Below are 24,470 nucleotides of genomic sequence, written 5' to 3'. Positions count from 1 at the left end.
CTAAGTCTTCACCGAGATATTGCTGATTGAAAGTTGAGATGACATTTAGGAGAGTTTAATAAACTGCAAAAGAAGGCTTTTTGAATTTTTTCTCGAGTGAATTCCCAAATACAGTATATACGTATATGCTGCTCTTTCTCCCATTTTTACCTTTTTTTTTAAAAATAATGCCTCGGCTAATATTGCCCGCACGTATAAAGGGTCCCAACGTGACATCTTGAAAAAAGTATTACTACTGATTCTACTCATTTAAATAGGGGTCATTCAAGTATCACGTCAGTCGGGGGGGGGGGGGAGGGGTTCCCGGATTTGCTGACTTTTGATGACAAGGTGGGAGGAGGGGGGGGGGGTTTTGGAGGTTTTTGAAGATATGAAATATTCTGAGCTGCTGACGAAATTTTGCTGGGAGGGGGAGGGGGGTTCAGTGTTTTGCTGACTTTTTCTGACAAGAGGGGAAGGGGGTCAAATATGGCTGAAAATCTGCTTACGTAATACTTGAATGGCCCCTAATTAAATCAAACAAGTTGGTTCTTTATGCTCGTTTACAAGTTAAATAGTAATCCCATTCTCTAGAAGAAGCTTTTTTTCCGACTTCTTCGACCACACTAGAATGGCCACATATGCACAAAAGTATGCAAAAACATCTGGTGGAATTACTATAGGTTAGTCAGAAAAATGTGAATTTTAATATTTTGAACGCAATAGAGGCCAAGAATGAATTTAAAAATCCCGCAACCCTAGAGTGTTGGAAAAACATTATTCAAACATTACATGATCAAGCGCAGCACAGACGAGTCTAAAGCGAAATGACTTGTGTTTTTCCTGGAACAGAGAACCTGGAGGAAAGAAAGGAAAAGAAAGTGAAAAAAGAATTTTTCATATAGATATCGCCAAGAACCTCGAGAGGCAATGAATAGCCAACTGTTATAATTTTTGGTAATTCTTCGCGGCTTCAATCTCATTGCACTCCGCCACTACTTGCTACGTGTTTCTGGGAGAGATAAATAAATATACTTGAATTTTTTCATAATTTTTTGAGGACGACTCCTTGAGACTCCTTGGATTTTTTTTTGTTACAAGAGATGGAGCAAACACTTTCCAATTCGAAGTTATAGAAAAGAGGGACCGTATGAAAATAAAATTTTGTGTCGTGAGAGACTCAATTTTATTGCTCACAATTAAGGTCACATCCGTGAAAAGTTTTGAAAAAATGATTCTAATCATTTAACTAAGCACATAAAACTGAAAATATCCGGCACAATTATTATGGGTCACTCAAAAAAAAATTTAATATTAATATTTTGAACGCCAATATATATATATATATACAACTGTATATATATATATACGGGGTGATTATAAAAAAACTATCCCGACATATGGGCCCCTAACTATCATACCATTCACAGAAACTGAATGAAATTTTGGCATAAGGTATTTTGAGGTATGCGCTCAAGAATGATATGGAAAACAACAGTGTCACTCTAACAGTTACGGTTACAGTGAGAAAATTTCGAAAATATCAAATGGCAACACCAAGTTTTTTGTATTGGAATGCGATCTCCATTGTGAAAAACCCTAAATAGAGTTGGAATGGCACCTGTAGCACGAAAATCCCCGGAGCCAGGCAAGGAAAAAGTAAAAAGGACTTTGCCGTGCACCAGAGCATTAATGTTCGTTTCATTCGTCACACCGTTTCTTCGGCTGAGATCCCACAAGGCCTGATTAGTCCTCCACAAGGTCATGTGGAAAACACAATAAAATGCTTTATTTTATGCTGCTTCTCTGTCCTTATTGGTTGTCCTCACTTTTAGCCTATCTACCGCCGGTGATTTTCATGCTACAGTTGCCGTTCGAACGCTATTTAGGGTTTTTCACAATGGAGATCACATTCCAATACAAAAAACTTGGTGTTGCCATTTGATATTTTCGAAATTTTGTCACTGTAACCGTAACTGTTAGAGTGACACTGTTGTTTTCCATATCATTCTTGAGCGCATACATCAAAATACCTTATGCCAAAATTTCATTCAGTTTCTGTGTATGGTATGATAGTTAGGGGCCCATATGTCGGAATAGTTTTTTTATAATCACCCTGTATATATATATAAATATAGAGGCCAAGAATGAATTTTATGATGCAGCAACCATAAGTGAGACGTCAACGCATGATAAAGTACAGTATGGACAGTGAAATGAAGAAAAAAGAAATAACTGGAGGGAGAGTTTCTAGCAATATATATATAAAGCTAGAGGAGAAAGAGGGAGAGGAAAAAGAAGCTTTTTAGATATCGCGATATTTAAAAAAACTTGGCAATATATCACTATGGCCACATATCGCCAATAAGTGCGAGGGGTGACAAGTAGCCAATTGTTGTCATTTTTAATAATTTTTTGTGGTTTTAATAACAACATTCCATCGCTAATTTTTGTTTTTATGTGTTTCTGCGCGAGATGAAATGTACTTTAGTTTTTTCATAATTTTTTAAGAATGACAACTTTGGACCCTTTCCTTGTCAGTGCATATATATGACCCTTTACTTTGGCCACATATGCTTACTTTGGCTATTTATATGGTCATGGTGACTTTACATCCCTTATACATGACTTTTAATATCAGGGCTGCAATTAGAAACAATGATTTTCTGTCAACGGTGTCAGTACCACTTTTGACACTCTCTTCCCCCTTGAAAGTGCGTACGGAAAAAGTGAAATTTTGGTACTAGAATTGCCCCCCCCCCTCTCCCTCCACCCTGCTTTTAATCTTCATCTGGCAAATCGGTTTCAGGAGTATTGTGAGAAAGAGTACCTATATACATCGAATATCTCGTTGATTAATTATTAATGATGAAATATCACTTTTTGGTGTATTTTTTTTCATACGAACAGTGCCGCTAACAGTACAGCCGTTCAACTTTCCGGCCGAAGTGACCAAAGGGCAGAGCATCACAGCGATATGCGCAGTTCAAGACGGATCCGGGCCGTTCTCATTCCAATGGGTAAAAGACGGGAATCCTATCCACGACCAGCCAATGATCAAAATACAATCATCGGATGAATTTTCACTGCTGAGCTTAAGGATGCTAGACAGGACGAAATCTGGAAACTATACTTGTATGGTATCCAATGAAGATGGCGCAGGGAGGTACTCGGCGGAGTTATTCGTACATGGTGAGTGGTAACAAAATTTTGATGATTTCTGGAAAATATAAATAGTTATTTTGCATGAATTTGTGATCATTACTACAATTATATTCATACTTTCAGTTTTTGAGAAATGTTAATGAAGGAATTTAGATTACCAAAGCTCTATATTAGGTTTTCGAACTATTGCACGGAGACCCGATGAAACTCTCCAATGAACCTGGATTTCTTTCAGAACAGTACAAAAGTAGGCTTGAAAGACCACTCAGGATAATGCTTAGGACAAAATTTAGCTGTGGTATTTGCTTTTTGTGGACCCCCTCGTCCAGTCAATCACTGCCTTACATCAATTTACCTGGATGTCATGAACGTCATCTCCATGACAGAAATAAACGAGAAACCCACCATGCTACACAAGGACCTCTGTAGAAATAAGCGACTTTGTTTGCTCCGCATCTGGTGCAATGAAGATTCGTGGTCATCCTTACATATGGTACATTACAGTGATATCGCACTTTGATTTTCACCAAGCTGAGGCAGCACCTTCCATAGCAGAAAGCCTTCGCGCAAAGTTTTGACGTCACTGAAGTAGTCCATTTTACCTGAAGCCATTGGATATAGCAGGCCGACTTATGCGGAATATTTGCCTTTTTTGCAGTATATCCAATGACTATAGATAGATGGACAGATAGAACCGCTCACAATTCCGGACTGACTGATGCAAAGTACCTTACTTCCGTTACCACAAAAGAGGCAGAGTTGTGTCGGAAAAGTTAGCAAAGATTTGTAGTGATGGCTCCCCTAGCCCCGTGCTCGCAAGTTCCGAATCACTCGCGTCGTTCTCCCCATGAAGACAGCCATCAACTCGATGCAACGCACAAGCCATTTGACTAAAATGGGTGACTGAATCCAATGACTAGGGAGAAAAATTGCGCGTGCGCCCAGTGGCACATAAGGGCCGGAGACCGCAGCCTGGGATTTCGAAAGAAGTGTGGAAAAGACTTGTGGGCAAGAAAGAAAAAGCTGCCATGTTGAAGTCAGAGAGATTTGAGAATGGTCTAATCCAATGACTATAGGTGAAATGGACGACTTCAGTGACGTCACTAGCTTCGCGCGGAGGCTTTCAGTTATAGAAAGTGTTGGCAAAGGTGTAATCTGTGACGCATTAACAAGTGATCAACGGGTCCCTGAATCTAACAGGGCCTCTGCATTATTGAATTATACAGGGTGTCCTGTAAGTCCTCATTCGGTCTTTATCTTATCAACCCTTCGTCGTGGAGGTATAGTTTCAGTTCAGAAAATGCTTAAAATGTGCTCAAAAATCACTCTACCAGTTTTGAGAGCAAAAATGCAATGTATCATAAAATAAAAGTATCTAAATTTTCTCTGTCTTCTAACTTTCAGCAAGAAAGTTGTTGACTTGAGACCAATAAAAAAGTTTCATGTTTCCAGGTGCAATATTTGCTGAGATATTTAACAAAAATCGGAGAAAAGTTGGGAAAGAGCAGCATAAACTAACGGACAACGATCCTTCCCTCATTTATGCTGTTCTTTCCCACCTTTTCTCCGATTTTTGAATTCGAACATCTCAGCGAATATATTGCACTTGAAAACTTGGAAAATTTCTTGGTTGTCCTCAGAAGAGACAAGGCAACAATTTTCTAATTGGAAGCTCGAGGACAAATGGACTGTATAAAAATTTAGATTTCTTTTTTCCGTGTGACACACTGTATTTTCACTCTCAAAACTTGTACATGGTAATTTCTGAACACTTTTTGAGCATTTCTAAAACTAAAACCATACCTCTACGATAGAACGGTTCGCGAGATGAAGGCCGTATCGGGACACCCTGCATACACATTAGCGACATCTAATGACATCAAAATGATCAAGAACAGGAACAAACAAAATAATCTCGCAATTGCTGTTCTTTAAGAAAATTGATGATATTATTCTGAAGTTGATTCACGACAAATTTTGATTTCATATAGAATTTTTCTCCAAAGAGTAAAAAATTTATATTATGCAAAATGTTAGTAATTTTTAAAAGTAATTTTTTACATAAAATAAATTATTGCGAAATATTTATTATTGAAAAATTTAACAGTTATTTATTGCTATATATTTTACTGAGCTCAATACTCGGTACTTCGCATCAACCGGCAACGGGAAATATTTGTTGGTAGGAAGATTGTGACAAGAAACGCGAACTATTAACGTGATTGTTTTTTACGCAAATGCAAATTCTCTGGGGCCTAAATTTAATGTGTTACACAATCTAGCGTATATTACGGCGCGCGTGCAATTTTTCTCCCTGGTTATTGGGTTCAGCTATCAATTTTAATCAAATGGCTTGTACGTTAAATCGAGTTGAGAGGGTTGGTGCAAGCAAATTTCCCAAAAAAAATGAATTTTCTAATTTTTAAATACTATATGAAATTTTCTGTGTTTTTGTTCTACCCCCCCCCCCCTTTACTAGAAATATTTTTAAAGTATTTTAATATAAACTGCTTTCAAGGCATTCCACATTATTCACTAAAATTCTCTTTTTAACATAAAGATAAGGAACATTTCTTTCAACACCACACATTCAAATGAATTGAAACTTTGCGTGTCTCTCTCTGATCATTATGGTATTACACACTTTCACACGAGGGTTTTTTATTAAAATCATTTTTAAAAAAATTGTGACTAAAATATGGGTAAATTTTGGTGACTTTTGAAAAAGTTGCATGTTGCATTCAAGAAAAAAAAAACCACAATTGAAATCCTAAAAGCTCGTGCTGAAGTATGTAACACCATGTTTTGAGAAAAGAGCATTTTAGAGGAAAACATTAGCATGTGTATATAATGCCTGCCAGCAGTTTATATTAAAATACTTTAAAAAAATATTTTCTAGTACAGAGTAGAACAAAAGCTTTGTACGTTACATCCCCTTATCACAGGCGCAGAAAATTTCATAGTACAGTGTAACCGCCCTTAACGGGCACTCCCCGTCAGCGAACACTTTTCTGATCCCCGGTCCCGTGGAATAAGGCGTTAATGTAGTTCACTCCCGGTTAGCGGGCAATAAAATCTGGCAAACTCCCATTTTTTTCCAAACTGTGAATTTTTGTTCATAATTCAAGAATTGATCGTATTCAACGGTGATTATGTATAATCCCAAGCTCGTATTGGTAAATATGATAATCCGTGAATTAATTACTTGATGAACTGAACACAATTATGGTCCAGGATTCTGATTCCGAATGGTAATGTTGGTTTTGTTTGCACATGTTGATACGTGTGAAGAAAGGCAACATAACTGATAATGTTGTTATGAATATTTATATTTATTTCTCTTCCCAACACTTATTTTAATGTAATTTTTGTTGCACAACATGTGTATTTCCCGTATCATGTAAGGGTAAAAATAATTAATTGGTTTTATGAAGAGGAAAAAGTGTTATAAAATTTGTCCATATTTATCAGACTTCCCAACTTTATTTGAAAATTATGCGTGTCTTTGAGTGTGTGAAAATATAGTGTGTAATAAAAAAAAACTAAATTTTTATACGGTCTCCTCTGTCCTCTAACTTCCAGCTGGAAAGTTGTTGCTCTGTCTCTCCTTAGAGAGTCTCTGTCTCTCAGGCCAAAAAAAAATCCACGTTTCCGAGTGCAATATTCAAAAATCGGAGAAAAGTTGTTAAAGAGCAGTGTAAATGAGGTAAATGAGCGTTGTCCGTAGATTTATGCTGTTCTTTCTAACTTTTCTTCGATTTTCAAATTCAAATGTATCAGCGAATGTTGCATCTAGAAATATGGTTTTTTTTTTCCTTTTGGCCTCAGGAGATACAGGGAAACAATTTTCTAATTATAATTTAGAGGACAAGGGGACCGTGTAAAAATTTAGATATTTTTTATTTATAAAGAAGGAGATATGATCGAAGTGTTCAAAATTTTCAATGGGATGGATAGGATGGACCATGAACTTTTAGTACACCGCCAATCGACTGCTTTTACAAGGGGACACCAGTATCGATTGGTGAGGGACAATGCAAGGTTATGGTGTCGCAGGGAATTTTTCTCCAATAGGGTTGTTAATAAATGGAATAGCTTACCCCCGGAGGTAGTAAATTGTAACACAATTGACACGTTTAAAAAGAAATACGATAAACATGTTGGGGTAAATCGAGAAGCTATCCATTCTTAGAATAAGACAACCATAAGTATTCTTTATGGGCATTGTATAATATTTTATCATGTGTATATATTGTTTGTAATTTGTGTTAATTGCATTTTTAATTGGGTTGCTGTATTTTTGAAACATATGACAACCATATTTTTATGGGCATCTTTTTATCAGCCACCTCGTTGAGCATTTTGCCTGTTGTGGCGTTGTATTTGTATTTGTATTTGTATTTGTATTTTCACTCTCAGAACTGGTGCAGAGTGATTCCTGAACATGTTTTGCACATTCTTAAAATTAGAACCATACCTCTACTACGATCGGTTCACGAGGTAATGCTGAATCAGAAGTTACGGGACACCCTGGAGAGATACACATTAGCGCCACACATTACATTATGTATATAATTCCACACTAGTTTCAAGCAGTGCCGTCTTAAGGCATGGGCCTACCCGGGCACGGTCCGGGGGCCTCAAGCGAAGAGGGGCCTCACAAAAATTAGATCTGGTTGAAATTTTCGAGATTTTGTTTGGTAGGGCCTCTGATAAATCAATTGGCCCGGAGGCCCATGATACTCTTAAGACGGCCCTGGTTTCAAGAGTGAAACTACAGTGTTACAAAATAAAAAATATCTAAATTTTTTATACAGTTCACCTGTCCTCTAACTTTAAATTAGAAACCTTGATGCCCTATCTATCCCGAGGCCAACAAAAAAAATCCACATTTCTAAATGCGAAGAGATATCTGAATTCAAAAATCGGAGAAAAGTTAAGACCGTGACCGTGAACAAGTGATACAGGGCGCCAGATCAAATAATATTTAAATTTTAGATCTACATCTCCTTCATCATGGGTTTTCACTAGTAACGTGAAAAATTTTAATTAGTACATTATTTTATCTTCTCAATTTATCCCATACCTCCCACCCTTTTTGTTTTCAGATATCGTAGCCCGCAGATTCTCAAATCTCCTCCCAGTAAGCCCTTCAGCCATTACTTAGGATCGGTCAATCATCATTATAGCTTCATTATAAAACAATCATGTTCTTTTATTTAGACAAATATGTTTCCAATCCTTATTTTCTCGTATCAAATCTATGATTAGTTATCATTCCATAAAATACATACGTTCTCTATATGTGAAATTAAAATAAAAACATAGAAGATTATGGTAATTTAATTTCTTACCACTAAATAAACACCTATATGTACCCAGACCTGCACAGTGAGAAGCTAGTTCCCTAACCACTCGACTGCCAGGCGGAATTTACCGTAATAATTAATTTACCATAATAAATACAAATACAACGCCACAACAGGCAAATTGCCCAACGAGGTGGCTGACTTAAGAACATCATGGATCCCCGAGATTTGGGGGATCCATTTCTTGGAGGCCCTACCTACTACTGCTACACCACACATGCACCCCCCCCCCTCGCGGAACCCCCCCAACGAATCGGTACATGCGGGAATGTGCGTGTACGTGTAGCGCAACCTGATGTAAAGTTTGTTTCAGTGTAATGCTTGTTATGTGTAGTGCTGTCACCTCCAGTTTTTGTAACTATGAGTGAAGTGTTATGGTTGAATGATTTACCGTTGTAGGACTGTTGCTCTCTGTGGCGAGACTTTTTAACGGGGAGATCGGCTCGCATTTGCGCCTTGAAGTTGGGAACCACAGAAAACCAACTTCAGCCGACCACCACTGTGGGGTTCGAACCCGGATCCTCGCATCACGAGTCCGGCACTATAACCACTCGACCACCACAGCGGCACTAAATGCCATACTAATTAATTTCTTACCATTAAAACTAAAATATTATACTCCAATAATATACACATCTCTAATATTTCATGAGAAATTCAATCCTTATCATTTAACGAAGGTTTTAACAACTGGATGTTGCGAAGATATATTTTGGAAAGAGAGAAAACTCAACTGCCCCTGCGGGGAATCGAACCCACGTCCTTTCACTTTCCGGGTGAACGCCCTAGACCACTAGACTACACCGAATCGCTCAATCTTTCTTTGGAGTTTCTGTACACTGAAAGGGACCGAACATGGACATCCGGACCCCGGGTTCGATTCCCCGCAGGGGCAGTTGAATTTTCTCTCTTTCCAAAATATATCTTCGCAACATCCAGTTGTTAAAACCTTCGTATGGTAGCGGAGAGTGACGTCATTCTTGTACCTTATCATTTAGTTGCAATAATTCGAATTACTTACATAACTTATAGCAATGTGCATATTTTATATCAAAAAATAAATTCAAAAAGCCAATTATAAGATGACAATTTTTTAATCAATATTTATATTATATACAAGGAATTCTCTGAAATACTTACTTCCCCCTTGTTTAAGAATCCTCAGAACTCCTTTCTGTATTGAATCGTCAATAGGTTCGAAGGTGGTCTGAGATGAATCAGTCTCTCATATTCATTACATCTCGCTATTTCGCTGAGATGAGACAAATTTGAGTTTTCAAGTTTCTCGTAAAAATTTCTTGAAGTCCTCTTGATGAACTTGAAAACTGACTCAATACCCAATTCCTTATGTAGATCTGATGACTTGAAGAATTTTGGGGCACCAATGATTTTTCTAAGAGTCTTATTCTGAAATATTTGCATTTGGTACATATTACCCTTGGTGGCATATGCCCATTGCAGGAGCTGCATAAAGAATTGCTGGTCTAATAACTTGCGTATAGATCATTAGTTTGTTTTTTAAGCTGAGCTTGGATCTCGGATAGCAAAATTTCATGATTTGATTCAGTGTAATAGTAGCAGATTTAATTGTTTTCGCTGTATGATTTCTGAAATTTAGTCTGATGTCAAATGTTATTCCCAGATATTTTGTTTCACGAGATGGCCTGATATTGTGATTCATTATCGTTAATGATGTATTAATAGGTTCTTTCTTTGTGGTGAGCCAAATAAGTTCACACTTGTCAGGATTTAACTTTGCTCTATTGAAGATATTCCAATTTTGAATCTTGTCTTCTATTTCATTTTGCATATCCCTTAGAATGATTGTGGGATCTTTGTTGGAAATGAGTAATATGACATCATCGGCATACATTCCCAGTAATCCATTTGCCATTGTGGGAAAGTCATCCATAAATATATTATGGACATAGGGACCAAGGTTTGAGCCTTGGTTTATGCCTGCTGTTATAAATCCCATTCTTGAAATATTTTCGCCTATTTTAACTTGAAATGTCCTGTCTCTGAAATATGACTCCAAGAAAAGTTAAGAAGGAACAACATAGACTAACAGACAATGTTGCTTTCTCCTTCATTTACGCTGTCCAACTTTTCTTCGATTTTTAAATGCGAATATTTCAGCGAACACCGCACTTGGAAACTTGTAACTTTTTGATTGGCCTCAGGAGAGACAGACAAAATTTTTTCCAATCGGAAGTAAGAGGACAGGGAGACAGCATAAAAACTTAGATTTCTTATTTTGCGACACACTGTACTTTCACTCTCGAAACTAGTACAGAGTGATTCCTGAACGGATTATGAGCATTTTTAAAATTTCAAACCACACCTGTACTATGAATGATTGATGAAATAAATTAAGAATTATAGGACTTATAGGACGCCCTGTCTAGGCCTAAGTGGCTTTTAAAACTAAATTATTCGTGGTTTCAGAATGCGATATTCTTTCATAAATCGATATTTAATAATCGATATCCACGACTTCAGAAATCTGTATTAACGGATTTAGAAAACATTTAAATAACTTCTGAAACAAGTATTCAGGCATTTAGAAAACATACATTATCGAAAGTTGAAACCGGTGAAAAAAGGCTTCAGGCACCGCTATTGCTTCAGGGCTCAATATCTACGCCCTTAGGCCGGGATTACACTATAAAAGTTTGATAAAAGAACTTTTATAAAACTAGAAAAATCCAATCAATAAGTGCATCGATTACATTCGAGCAAATGCAGCTGATGATCTTATTGGTTGCATTTTTCAAGTTTTATGAAATAACTTTTCTATAAAACTTCGATAGTGTAATCCCAGCCTTAGAGATGATAAAATTCATATAAACTTAGGAATTTCAATATTCAAGTCTATAAAACTGGTATTTATGCCATTAAGAACCGATATTCACGTCGGTTTGGAAACACTACATTCAGATACGGCTTTGGAATTTCAAGTCACGGATCTTGTAGATCCATCAAAGCGAAATTCACAAACAATTTTTACGCAAATCGAGAGTGCAAAACCTAAAGAATTCCCCACATACATTGAACGAAAATGCATTTCTCTTAGAAACGAAGTAAATTGCACAAAAAAAAAAAAAAAAAATAATAATAATAATAATTCCAAGAAACCTTTGAAATGAAAAATCCATCTCAACCCACACTGTATGTATCTGCACCATTTCACTTGTCATTCACCAAAAAAAACAAAACAAAAAAACAGTTACAAATGGAAAACGGCTCGCGTGTGCTTGTCACGCGCCATCGTAATAACTTTAGTTGTCTTTCTTTCATCGAAACACCATAAGAAAGATGAGTTCCCACTTTCTTTTTTCCTTTGGAACGCTGGACACGTTCCTTCGAAGAAAGGAGGCTCATGTGTACGCGTTTATACATACGCACGCCTTTTCTTCGTTTCCACACTTGACGGCACAATCCATAACAGAACAATAGGCGGATATGAGACCTTTCCCTTTAATAAGAAGTTCTCATCTCCGTAGTTGCTGTCGCGGCCCTTAGATGGATAAAGACACGTTCTCCGTGTCAGAACGAGCATTCCGGGACGCCGAACCTTGTCGCTGGAATTAATGGATGTACATAATGAGCCAGACAACCTGCGGAAACCTGCGTACATAATGCATAATGCAATAAACGGATTGATTGAGACGGGAGAAGCCGTCTTGATTAGATCTTGAAGTCTTGAGAAATGGAAAGGTCGCGTGTGCGGGTCCACACTACTGCTTCCAAGGGACTCGACTGAATTTTGGATGTACCTTTTTCGGTCTGCGTCATATCAGCCTGTCGGCCAAATGTGACCCGTGACAAATAACCAAACAATTTAAGTGACGCGTGGAAGATTACCAAATCGCTTAAGCGACCCGTGTCACATTTCCAGGTTCGGTGGCTCATCATCATTTAAGTTACCAACAGTGCACATCCGGATCACTTCTGTGACTAAAAGCACAGCTCCAAACCATTTGATCGAGCCACGGCACCTGATACATCTGCAGATTAATTAAGTGGCTCATCGGCACGCTTCAAGATCACTTGAATGGCACGCAGTTCACTTTGAGATCCGTTGGGTGGCACGCAGCGTAATTGTAGGTCACTTGAGGGGTGAGCAGCGCACTTGCATGTCACTTAAGCGGCCCGCTTTCTATTTTAAAGCTCACTTAGGTTGCTCTTGGCACATTTCCAGTTCACTCAAGCGTCCCGCTGAACACTTCCAGATTACTGGAGTGACTCGCAGCACTTTCCCATGTGATTCAAGTGGCCCATGGCACAATTTCAGATCGCTCAAGTGGCCCGCGACACATTCCCAGACAACTTAATTGACCCGCTGTGATTAGGTCATCTTTCCCTGCGGTTACCCTATTCCAGCCATCGTTCCAATGCAACTGACTCATACCAGTATAAAGTCATCTTTCCACTGCAACTGCACCGGCTATCATTCTAGTATCCATAACCATACCGGTTATCTTTCCAGTTAAACTGACCAATAAAGACCATCTTTCAAGTGCAACTGTACTATACTGGCATTTCTTGTCGGTGCAACTGAACCATACCGGTCATTTTTCCACTGTTAGTGAGCCATACCAGCCATCTGTGGGGAGCAATTGGTCCATACCTGCCAATAGAGACAGCTCACTTAAGCAGCATTAAAATATCTTCCCAGCGAGAACCTACTTTCATCGGCCATCTTTCCGACGCAACTGACCTGTGGTATTTCTGGTGTAACTGGCCAGTATCTGCCGACTTTCCAGTAAAACCGACATTTCCTACCCAAGCTGGTCTTCTTTTTTCATTCCAACTGAGCTGTCATCTTTCGATTGTAACATCCTATACCGGTCGTTAGTCTTGAGCAACTGACCCACTACGGCAATGCTTTTTAGTGCTTTCTAACCCACACCAACCACCTTTCAAATACAACAGGCAAATTTTCCATCAAGGTGACTGAAAAAGGATACCCATAATAAATACGGATATCAAGTATAACTAATATACATATATATTTCCCACATAACTGACCCATACCTTCCATCTTTACAGAGTAACTGACATTTTTTACCCATGATACTGATCATATTTTCACTGCAATTGACCTACTTTTTCAAGTGCAACAGGCTTTCTAGTCTGTACAACTAAACCATACCGTTCATCCCTCCACTACTACTGACCCATACCAGACACCTTTAGAATTCAATTGACCAATATCGGCCATCTTGCCACTATTTCTGACCCCTACCAGTCACCTCTAGAATGTGAATGCCCAATACTACATCAACCACCAACTCGCTATATAGCAATTTACTGCTATTAATGAGATGGGTTGGAAATGAAGGCGCCGTCTATCGGTGGCCGCCTCAAACTCGTTAGGAAATATCTATATCCTGCCTCGGGTTTAAACCTGGGACATTGAGAGCAACCTTCACGGTGGTAGACGAGCATCTTACCACCACGCCACTCGGGAATACTACAGTGTTTTTGTGACTGGCAAGAATGTTTGTTTGTTGGGAAGCGACACGTGAAACCGTGATGAAAGTTTGACGACGCGTCTGACTATTTGATAATGATTGACCAATACCGGCCATCCTTCAACCGAGAACTAACTCGCTTGACCCGTGTGAGTTAGTCATCCATGCTGATCATCTTTTTAATGCAACTAAACTACACGGTCATTTTCCCATCGCAATTGATCCATACCGTCCATTTTTCCGGCGTGGACTAACCGCATCGCAATCTAATTGATCCATACTTGAAATTTTCCAGCGCAATTGGCATTTCTTACCCATCAATACTGATCATACTGCAACTGACCTACACCAGCCATTTTTCAAGTGTAACCGGCTGTTACTGGTTTTCTAGTCTGTGCAACCGAACCGTACCATTCATCCTCCCACTATTACTGACCCCTACCAGTCATCTCTAGAATGCGAATCACCAATACCGGTCATGTTTCCGACTGACCATGCCTACATTTAGCCGGTACCAGCCAACTTTCATTTTTTACCCATGCTAATCATCTTTTTAGTGCAATCAAACTACGCGGTTATCTTTCCATCACAACTAGAAGCGGATTAAGGTTAGTTGAGGGCCCGGGCGCAGAAAAAAAATTTGGGCCCCCCTTAAATTAGAAAAAAAGGATAAAGTTGGGGTATTTTTGGGCCCTTCACCAATCGGGGCCCTGGGTGCGACTACCGTTCTATCACGCATTTTTTCAGCACGGATTAACCGCATCACAATCTAACTGACCACGAAACACACTTGAAATATTCCACCTATTCTAATTATTCCAGTGCAAATATCATTTCCAACCCATACCGGTCATCTTATCATCGTATAACCCTCGTGTAATAATCATTTTCGAAGCCAATCGCAAGAGAAAAACAACAACTTTAAATATTAGGGAAATGGTGATTTATTTAACGTGTTATGTTATATCGAGAGCACATATACCACAACACACTCGCTTTCTCATCAACAAGAAGAAGAGACATGTTTGCCCGGAAATAAGTGACAAGAGTCGACGAGATAAAATACACGGCAAAGTTTCAAGTGGATGCGGTGATAAAAAGTGTGTTTTGGGTTCTTTTATAATAACGATCTCTACGGTATTATCCATCCAATACGAAACTGTGCAAATAAAACCCCTGATAGCGAAGAGCTGAGTAGAGTGAGTTCGGAATTGACCACTCCTATATTCAAACATGGCCGATTCTTTCTTGAGAGAAATAGACATCAGTTTATTCTAACGACGCTTATTTCTAACAAATAAACATAATATTTCCGTTATTATTGAAAATGAAACTGTTATTCATGAAATTCTGTTATTAATGGAAAAAAATGATTTCAGAATTGATAAAAATTCATATTTAATGAAAAAAATGATTTCAGAATTGATAAAAATTCATATTTAATGAAAAAAATGATTTCAGAATTGATAAAAATTCATATTTAATGAAAAAAATAATTTCATGATTAATTAAGTTTCATTTTAATGAAAAGCAATTTCTTGAAATCAATGAAAATTCATATTCAATGCAGAATAATTTCTCGGCAATAATGAAAAATCATATTAAATGAAAAAACTCTCAACGTATAATATTCCAATAACACCGGGCTCCCATGCATGACTTGGGAAGGGGGGCACGGGTTCCCGTTGAGCCCACCCTTCAAGACACCATTTGTGTGAATCTAAATACCGCAACATGAATAGTTGGCCTTCTGGCTCCATGGAATTTTATTTTTTGGCCCGCAATGTCTGAAAAGTTGAAGACCCTTGTGATCCAGGGTGTATTTCTCGCATTAGAAAACAGGGCACCTGCCTAGGGCCCACGAATTTTCATCACCCCAAAATTGGCTGACTTTTGTGGGCATGGCATACATTCTTCTTCCCCCGCATCAAAAACACTATATATGTAAAGGGCCCCCCCCCCCAAAAAAAAAATTCATATCTGAATTTATGAGGAACAGGGCATGCTCTGATCCATGCCTATCATCAGAAGAGCGCCTATATTGGTAATTCAAAAACATGATTGAATGAAGATAATATTAGTGCGCTGGAAAATGCGACTTCAATTTAGGTTGACCCTATAGTTTACCCAATTTGGTACAAAAAAAGTGGGCGCAAACATTGACCACTCTCGGAAGATAATTACCTAACTTCCCCACGCATTAGCCGACATGCCGTAAGGTTCGAGGGGACACAGCTTTTTGGATTTTCGGGAGTCTGGTCCGTTCCTGGCATGCCGGGAAAAGCGAGGTTATAAAAATCACTATTCAGGCAAATCAATGAATTTCTGAAAAACAATTCTTAAATACATTTATCGTAAAATCATTTACCCGAATTTTTCCAGCATGCCGGTATATGTAATCATTATCGGTTATTAATAAACAAGCATTTCTTCCCCTCTTGGCGAATTGATTTACACAGAGAGCAATTTACAAGCATGTTTACTCCTCATTATATTTACAGGAGAATTATATATAAGGCACTGATATTTTAAAATAAAGTGATTGGAAAATGAATCTTGCTTTTACAACAATTGATAACAATATTCGAATTTGAATTTTGAACATGATTGTTTTAAAATATCAATTTTTTTTTCTAAATATGCAAAATTGGGGCATACATTAAGTGCTAAATAAAACCATGAGATGGCTCTTGACTCCGAACCGAATTCTTTGAATTTTCTCGAGTGAATTCATGAAGTCCATTTTAAACATAAGAATTTGGTTTCAAATTCTTGCTGGTTGGTTGAAATGGGATCCGGACAGATGGCAGCACCAGCAATAACAAGCAACAATTGCACACACCTCCGACATCATAAATATACATTTGAGCCACGCATATGCACGTAGCGAACACTAGAAATTCCGCAGAGGAATGTGAGTGAGGTCTATGTACGGTAAAGTAGTAGTAGTGTATAATGGACCCCACGTGGAACCATTCATGTCCCGATCTTGTCCGACCGTGACGATAACACCACAAGCTACCAGTGATCTTGGTCAGTCCGATGTTTACACTCTCTGAGTAACTTTTTTTAAGTCTCTCATTAACCTGGTTCTTCGCGTTCCTCTAGGTAACTTTTTTGCTCACTCCCATGGTTAAACACACTGTTTTGGTCACTCACATGCTTGCCCATTCTGTAGGTCACTCTTTTGGTCCCTCATTGACCTGGTCCGTCACTCTTTTTGCCACCCTCAGTCCTGGTTCCTCATTCTCTGGGGCCAATCTTTTGGTCACTCACTCACTAAGTTACATTTTCGATCACTTTCTCAATTACGCGCGCTCCCATGCTTACACACCATTTTGTCCATTGACATGCAAGAACATTCTCGTGACCTATTTCCTATCGTACTAGATCACTCTTTTGCTCGCTCAATGGCCTGGCTCCTCGCTCACCAAAGCACTCTTCGGGTCCCACATGTAAGCACTCTTTAATCACTCAAATGCTCACACACTCTCTGGTTCACTGTCTTTTTCGATCACTGACCCGGTCACGTTTATGGTCCCCTCCCATGCTTACACCCTCTATAGGTCACTCACTGACATGGTCCTCTCACTCCCATGTTTGCATACTTTCCAGGTTAAGCAGCTATCTAACATATAAGACCATTAGATGACCGTTGAGTGATTTAAATTGCCAAAATGTTTCGATTCAGCGCAAAAATTCCATTTTAATCATAATAATATGCTTCCAAATTCTGGCAATTCTGTTATAATGGGAGGTGTGGGCCCCCCCCCCCCCCAACGTGTAGTCAGTCATTCATGTCTCGATGTTGCCCATCCGCGACGATATAACTACAAGGTACGAGTGATGTCACGTGAGAACAATTTCGACGAAATGTCTCGTCAACAACAGATAAAAGCCCGAAGAAGAGTCATTCGTTCCTTTTTTCACAACTGCAAAGAAGAAAGCATTTATTGAACAATGACCGGAAACGAGCGATTTGGTAATTAGGTCCCATTTTGGATCCTGAACTGGAACCAGCCTGACGCACGCCACGCGTGGCCGATGCTACCACACAATGACTCCCCCTTTTTTTATATTACAGTGTATTTACCCCTCTGTAATTTAGGGTTTTCGTGTTGTGTTGCTACTTTTTTTTTATTGCCTTACGTAATGGTATTTCATTACTCATCTTTCGTTCTCTTTTTTATTCACAATCTTTAAACTTTTACACCCAAAAGATGGATGAACTATCTTGAGTTCATGGCGCACTTGTCAGATATGTTGGCGCACTGCATTGAATTGCCAGAATGACCAGGGGTGTATTTGTGGTATTGACTCCTGTGGGATGTACAAATTTTGCCGCCGCACTTCTCCCATTCAAGTCTAATTTTATTGACTAAAATGACTAAAATTTGCAGTCCTCCGCTATAACACGCTTGGCCTCCGCCCCTGCAAATACGCCTCTATGTCTGGATCCCTCTTATTGTCACGTCACTCACAGGCTCACACAATATTTTCGTCACTTTCATGCTTGCAATTGTTCTAGGTCACTGTTTTGGTCGCGAACTGACTTGATCCCCTCACTCTCTAGGTCAACTTCCATGCCCTTAAACTTGGGTCACATTTTTTTTCCATTCACTGGCATAGTGTATCTCGCTCTCTAGGCCACTCCCTTAGTCCTTCACATGATTGCCCACTTTTTTTGGTCACTCACTGACCTGGTACCTTGATCTCTTGTTCACTCCCACGCTCAGAAACTCTCTAAATCACTTTTTTGGTCACTTACTGAGCTAGCGACTCCTGTTTGCTTACTGACGTGTCCTTCACTTTTTAAAGTCATTCTTCTGGTCATTCACATTCTTACACGCTGTTTAGGCCACTCTTTTTGGCCAGTCATTGACCTAGTCCCTTGATCTCTACATAGGTCACTTCCACGCTCAAACACTGTAGATCACTCATTTGGTCGCTTACTGAGATCTTGTTCACTCTATTGGTCACTCTTTCCTCACCCTCACAGCTTTCATACTCTTTTGCTCACCCACATGTTTGCAAACCCGGTAGTTCACTCGTTTGATCATTCACTGACCTAGTGTCCCGCTCTCTAGGCAGAGGCAGTATTATGGTTTCACAGCTTGTGAGCTAAAAAACTTTTTACCACACTTTCTTCTATTCGAATAAGTTTCTTTCCCACTCGTTCCTCAAATCCGCCACCCCTCCGGGAATGTTGCCTTGGGCTATAGTTCCCCCCCCCCCCCTGTAAATACGCATCTAGTGAGGATACTTGTTTGAAATCACCCGATCTCACGGCATCCGAGGCACCATCGGAATTATTGACGACTACAACTAACTGACCCGTACATGTACCTCCTAAACCAGGAAAGCACAAACTTTTCATTCCTCGAAGCTAGAAAGTAATATATATATATATAGAGGGTAGGGAGAGGGCGGTCCAAATATCGCCCACTTAAGCCATTATTTGAATCATAGGGCCAATTCATGCGCAATTTGTGTAAAAATTGTTCTATTCTAATGTCTAGACCACTGTTTCCAACCTATTTTGTCCCCTCGCCCCCCCCCCAACGCAACCTAACCCATAGGATCCTATGTTACACCCGTAGCTTCCGCTGCCTCCCTGGAACATTCCATCGCCTACGTTGGGAATCACTGGTCTAACTGTTATCTAAAAATAAACTGAATTACAAACAACTCTAAAACAGATGATCTTAACGCACCCAAAAAAGTTTTTCTGCGACCTCTGAATTTTTCCTATTAAAAAAAAGGTGTTCCCAATATCGCCCACGTCTGAAACGAGTTTAAATAAAGTTTAATTTATGTTATGATTATACTTTCTTTATTAAACGTGAAAATTAAACACAACAAAATCGAAAATACAAGATACTTGTACTTTTAGAAATATAATTGACGTGCCCTTTTAACACTTTTCCTAAACACAACATCAAAAACAACAACAAAATAGCTTAGGAAAGCATTCTTACACTTGCCTTCTTTACTTTCCTCTTCTCGCATTTTTCGTGGGACCATTTGTTACATATCAAATATTTTAACCAAATATTTTCTGTGCATGCCAACCGTTTGAGAGTAAAGTCCTCCAACAAAAATTGATCCCATTGGGCATCATTATCCTCTTCGCCACAACTGCTGTCGTTGTCGTTCGTCAGTTGACGCATATGGAGGTTCTTCATCCTTCTGAAGAAATCCTTCTTCCTTCTGTTTTTCCGATTTGCGGTTTTTTTTTTCGGAACTGGTTCCTTTACAGCTTTTCCTGATGGATTTTTTGTAAGTGTCTTGCCTGAAGTTTTTAACAAAACGTGTAAGGTCTTTTATACATTCAATCGAATATAACCGGTACGGTCACTGGTTGGATTTTTCGAGTTTTTTAAAAGAAATTTTATACAACTTTTATATTGTAATATTGACCTTACTATTGTTTTCATTCATGAATAGCCCTCGAAAAAATTATCTAGTATACGACTACCTGCTTATATATCTTCGTTGAGACAGAGCGGCGGGTTACGTTCAGGTTAGGAGGGAGGAGGTCACATGGTCACCATATGGTGACCGTGTTAACCTAATAACGTTTTATTAAAAATTTTGTTTACGAAATTATTTCAGAGAATTTGAGGAGAAAGATACCCAGCACCGAAGGTAACTGCTGTGCGGTCGTCATGTGGGCATCGTGAGGGATTCCCATCATGACGACCGGGGTTTGTATCCCACCGGGGCACAGTGGTGATTGGTTTTTAGTCGTTTTCTAACTTCAGGCGAAAATGTGAGTCGATCTCAACGTTAAAAAAAAAAAAAAAAAATCTCACGATAGTTTCTTTAATCAGGGTCAAACATCATCGTCACCTGGGGTGCATATTCATTTTGGTGCCCCCTCTTCGACATTTCGAACGAACAAAAAACAAACTTGGTGGCCTTCCTGATCCATTGCCCGTGGCACCAGACCCTCCTGCATTTTCCTTGTTGATGCCCTGCCCGAAAATGTACAAATATTCAAGCATTAAACTTCACTCACAATTCGAAATACAAATACGTGGTGTTTGTTTATTTTTTAACTTCAATCACAACACTAGATACGCACGCAGATGGGCGGGTATATTAGACATCAGTTAGGTACATACACACACTTTCCGCACAACTTACTTGCCTCTGAGAGGGGGTAAAATTGTAGTAAATTGTCCAATGACGATAGACCGGAGATGTTCTCGGCTTAGAAGAAGATGGACCGATGATTCTCCTGCACTGTATTTTGTTAAAAGTTCGGGAAATATTCTTTCATCTGGTCATTTTTCCTCAATTTTCATAAAACTTTCTCACAGTAGATATTCTTTAGAAGAAACTAAACAAAATGGCAGTTTATTTTTTAAACATTTGAAGCTGGATCTCATAAAATTCAGTGCTATTCTACAACGTAGGCCAACTGAAGAACAGTTATTGTGCATAAGGTAGGCGGGTAGTAGTTTCCATTTGAATTTGGTGAAAGAATTTTAATTAAAAAGCCAAATTAATAAATTCTTTCGTTTATTTTTTAACTTGGTAAGGTAAGAAACTGAAAAAGAAGATATGAAATAATGGGAAAATTATAAGGTCATATTTTCATGCTTTTAAGGTCATAAATGCTTGCATGTTTCTAAGATTTTTAGGTCATAAAATTCCGAGCCCTATTTACCACCATTCAAAATTTCCGGTACCGAGTTTAAAATTGCAACTTTCAATAAACGACGAAATATCTCTTATGAATGGCGAAATAAAATCGGCATCAAAGAGCCTCACGCACGCCTCAGAAATAAAATATATTCAGAAAACATTAATGGCGTTAAACAACAACAATTTCAGAAATAAACGCGTCCTTTATTCAAATGAATGAAGAACATGTCGATTGACGTGAAACGAAAAGAAAAAACAAAAAAACCGCAACGGAATCTGTTCGTTGATATGGCCTAGGCCTCCTCCGTATCCCATTACACACGGAACACATTCAAGTTCAACGTCTCTTCTTTGGGTGTAGAGAGCTGATGATGATGATGATGATGTGGTCCATGTCGTCGTCCATTCCATCGTCCCAAAGAAGAAGAGCACATCTGTTCCTTTCAATGTGAAGAAAAAGAGGAAGAGGATTGTCGTCATTTATCCTTATTTATATAATGTTATTATTTCTTCCCCCCCCCCTCCTCCTTCATCCCCCACCTTACTACTACTACTACTACTATCTTAGAGAAGAAGAAGAAGAAAACAACTCAAGGCTGGGTTGTGTCACTAGACCGGACACACTAATTAACAAGACCAATGAAAGAGTTATTTGCGTTAGAGCGCTCTGTACGTACGTATATATATAAAAGAAGAACAAACGTCTTATACGTTGGGGTGCTGGTGATGCCATCATCCGGTTTCGGAAAATATTGGTTGTTGAGATGCGGTAGAGAAATTTACACAGGGTGTCCCGTAAAAAGCAATGTCCGATGCCCAAGGAACCATACCTCTGCAATTAATAGTTGCCGAGTAAAGCGCGCAAGAAAATTTGTGACGTCACGAAGTTCTAAAGAACCAGTGCTTAAGATGCCTATATGTATTCTAGGATTTAGGCACGGCAAGAGGCGTATTTACAGAAGAGGCTAAGCGAGATATAGACCAGGGCGGCAAATTTAAGGAATGAATGGTCAAGTGAAAAACCATAAATCCGCTTCTGCCAAGAGATCAAGGAATTAAGTCTGTGAGCACCAAAAAAGAGTGTGCAAGCACGTAAGTGTCGTAAGTGTCGATGAGAGTGCCCAAGCATTGGAATTACGAAAAGAGTGGTCTAGAGCAGTGTTCCTCAACCGTCGGGCTCTGTCAGCTGTTTCATTTTTTCTCATTCATTTTCCGTTGGTCATGCGTTTGACCGGGCCTTCCACTCATAAAAATGAATGAAACCGGGCCGCGGGCATGCCAAGGTTGAGAACCACTGGTCTAGAGAATGTGTGAGTATGGGAGTGACCTAGAGAGCAAGAAATTGGGAGTGTGAGTGACAATATGAGTTATCTTGAGAGTTTGCAAGTATGGAAGTGACTTGGAAAACAAGGAAAAATGTCAGTGAGTGACGAAATGAATGACCCAGAGAGCGAGGGATGAATAGAATGACCTACGGAGAGTGCAAGCGTGTGAATGATGAAAAGAGTGACATATAGAGAAGGGAGATCGGGTCAGTTAGTAACGAAAAGCGTGTGTAAGCATGCGAGTGACGAAAAGAGTGTGCGAGCATGAGAGTGACCTGGACAGCAAAGAATCAGATCTGTGAGCGACAAATAGAATGACTTAGAAAATATGCAAGCATGAGTATGAACGAAAGAGTGACCTAGAGAGCATGAATGAACACCACTGGACTTATCCCGTTGCCGAGATCTCTTCCAGCCCAGCGTCGTGGTGAAAAGAGTGACAAAGAGTGACCGGAACACTTTATTTTGAGTAAAAAAAAAACAAAACATATTTTCCCCAGACAATTGGGTGCCGTCACGTGTCACGATTAACAAATTTTGTGGTGATTTCAGACGAGATGGGGCTGGGAGTTGAAGAAAGGTTTCTGGGTTTCGTTAAGACGGATGAATGTGCACATATTACGATGGAGGTACATTTTGAAAGCAATTGGAGGGGGGGGGGCATGCTTATCTCACCTGTTATCTCACACACTTGTCATATTATTATACACAGGACAAAAGAATAACCCCAAAACAAAAACGAAATGAGAATCTTATTGTGAAATATAAAATATCCATCGGAGCGAGTCAATCTCTCGCTTAACACCTTATTGGTGAGCAAATGGGTTTGATAACTTGCGGACTAGAAGCCAGCTTCAGTCTTATTGGCTTGAGTTCACTCATTCCCCGGGGGGATTTGATGGAAATATATAATAATATAATAGAAATATTGTGTGGGGGGGGGATGCATACAATTAGGGATCTCACCCGTGCCATCTCGCTTAGCACCTTACTCGGTGAGCAACATGAATACGACAATACGAGTACGCACGTGTGTTGTGGACACGAAATGCATGAAGAACTTGAATAGAGGAAAGAGAAATTCACATATATAACTGCCAGTCCAAGTCGTCCCGCTCAAAATCTATTTTGGTGGGCAATGTAGGATTAGTTTAAATGGGGAATTGTCTGGAGAGCGCCTTAGCTGAGTTTTAATTTAGGAGTGAAAAATGATTGAATTTTCATGTCACGTAAGTATAGTGTTTAAAGCAAGACTTTTTCACATGGGAGACCGGCTCGAAATTCGCTCCTCGAAATTATAAAACCGCGGAAAATCAACTTCAGCTGACCACAACTGCGCCTCCAATGGAAGTTCGAATCTGGATCCTGATGATCAGAGTCCACCACGATGCCCACACGACCACACAGCGGGTATTTGATCAACATGCAAGGAGAACATCATGGATATATGACATTTTGGGAAGGAACCACTGGTGAAGGATAGCTAGGTCAGAGAAAGA

General features: G+C 39.2%; 1 protein-coding gene across 3 annotated transcripts in view; it reads left to right on the top strand.

Moving 5' to 3' along the window:
• Positions 1-24,470, top strand: part of LOC149083569 (cell adhesion molecule DSCAM-like) — an 85,859-nt gene that overhangs the window by 3,284 nt on the left and 58,105 nt on the right. For all 3 annotated transcript variants that reach the window (XM_089234091.1, XM_089234090.1, XM_089234089.1), the window contains exon 2: positions 2,890-3,171. In XM_089234091.1, coding sequence (XP_089090217.1) covers positions 2,890-3,171 — 282 coding nt within the window. The remainder of the gene's footprint in view (positions 1-2,889; positions 3,172-24,470) is intronic.

Source organism: Pholcus phalangioides, unplaced genomic scaffold (genome assembly GCF_987345545.1).
Source record: "Pholcus phalangioides strain wild (caught in Gottingen) unplaced genomic scaffold, Ppha-v1.0 ptg000008l_1, whole genome shotgun sequence".
Classification (NCBI taxonomy): Eukaryota; Metazoa; Arthropoda; class Arachnida; order Araneae; family Pholcidae; genus Pholcus; species Pholcus phalangioides.
The sequence above is the reverse complement of the archived record's forward strand: the minus strand, read 5'-3'. Positions and strand labels throughout refer to the sequence as shown.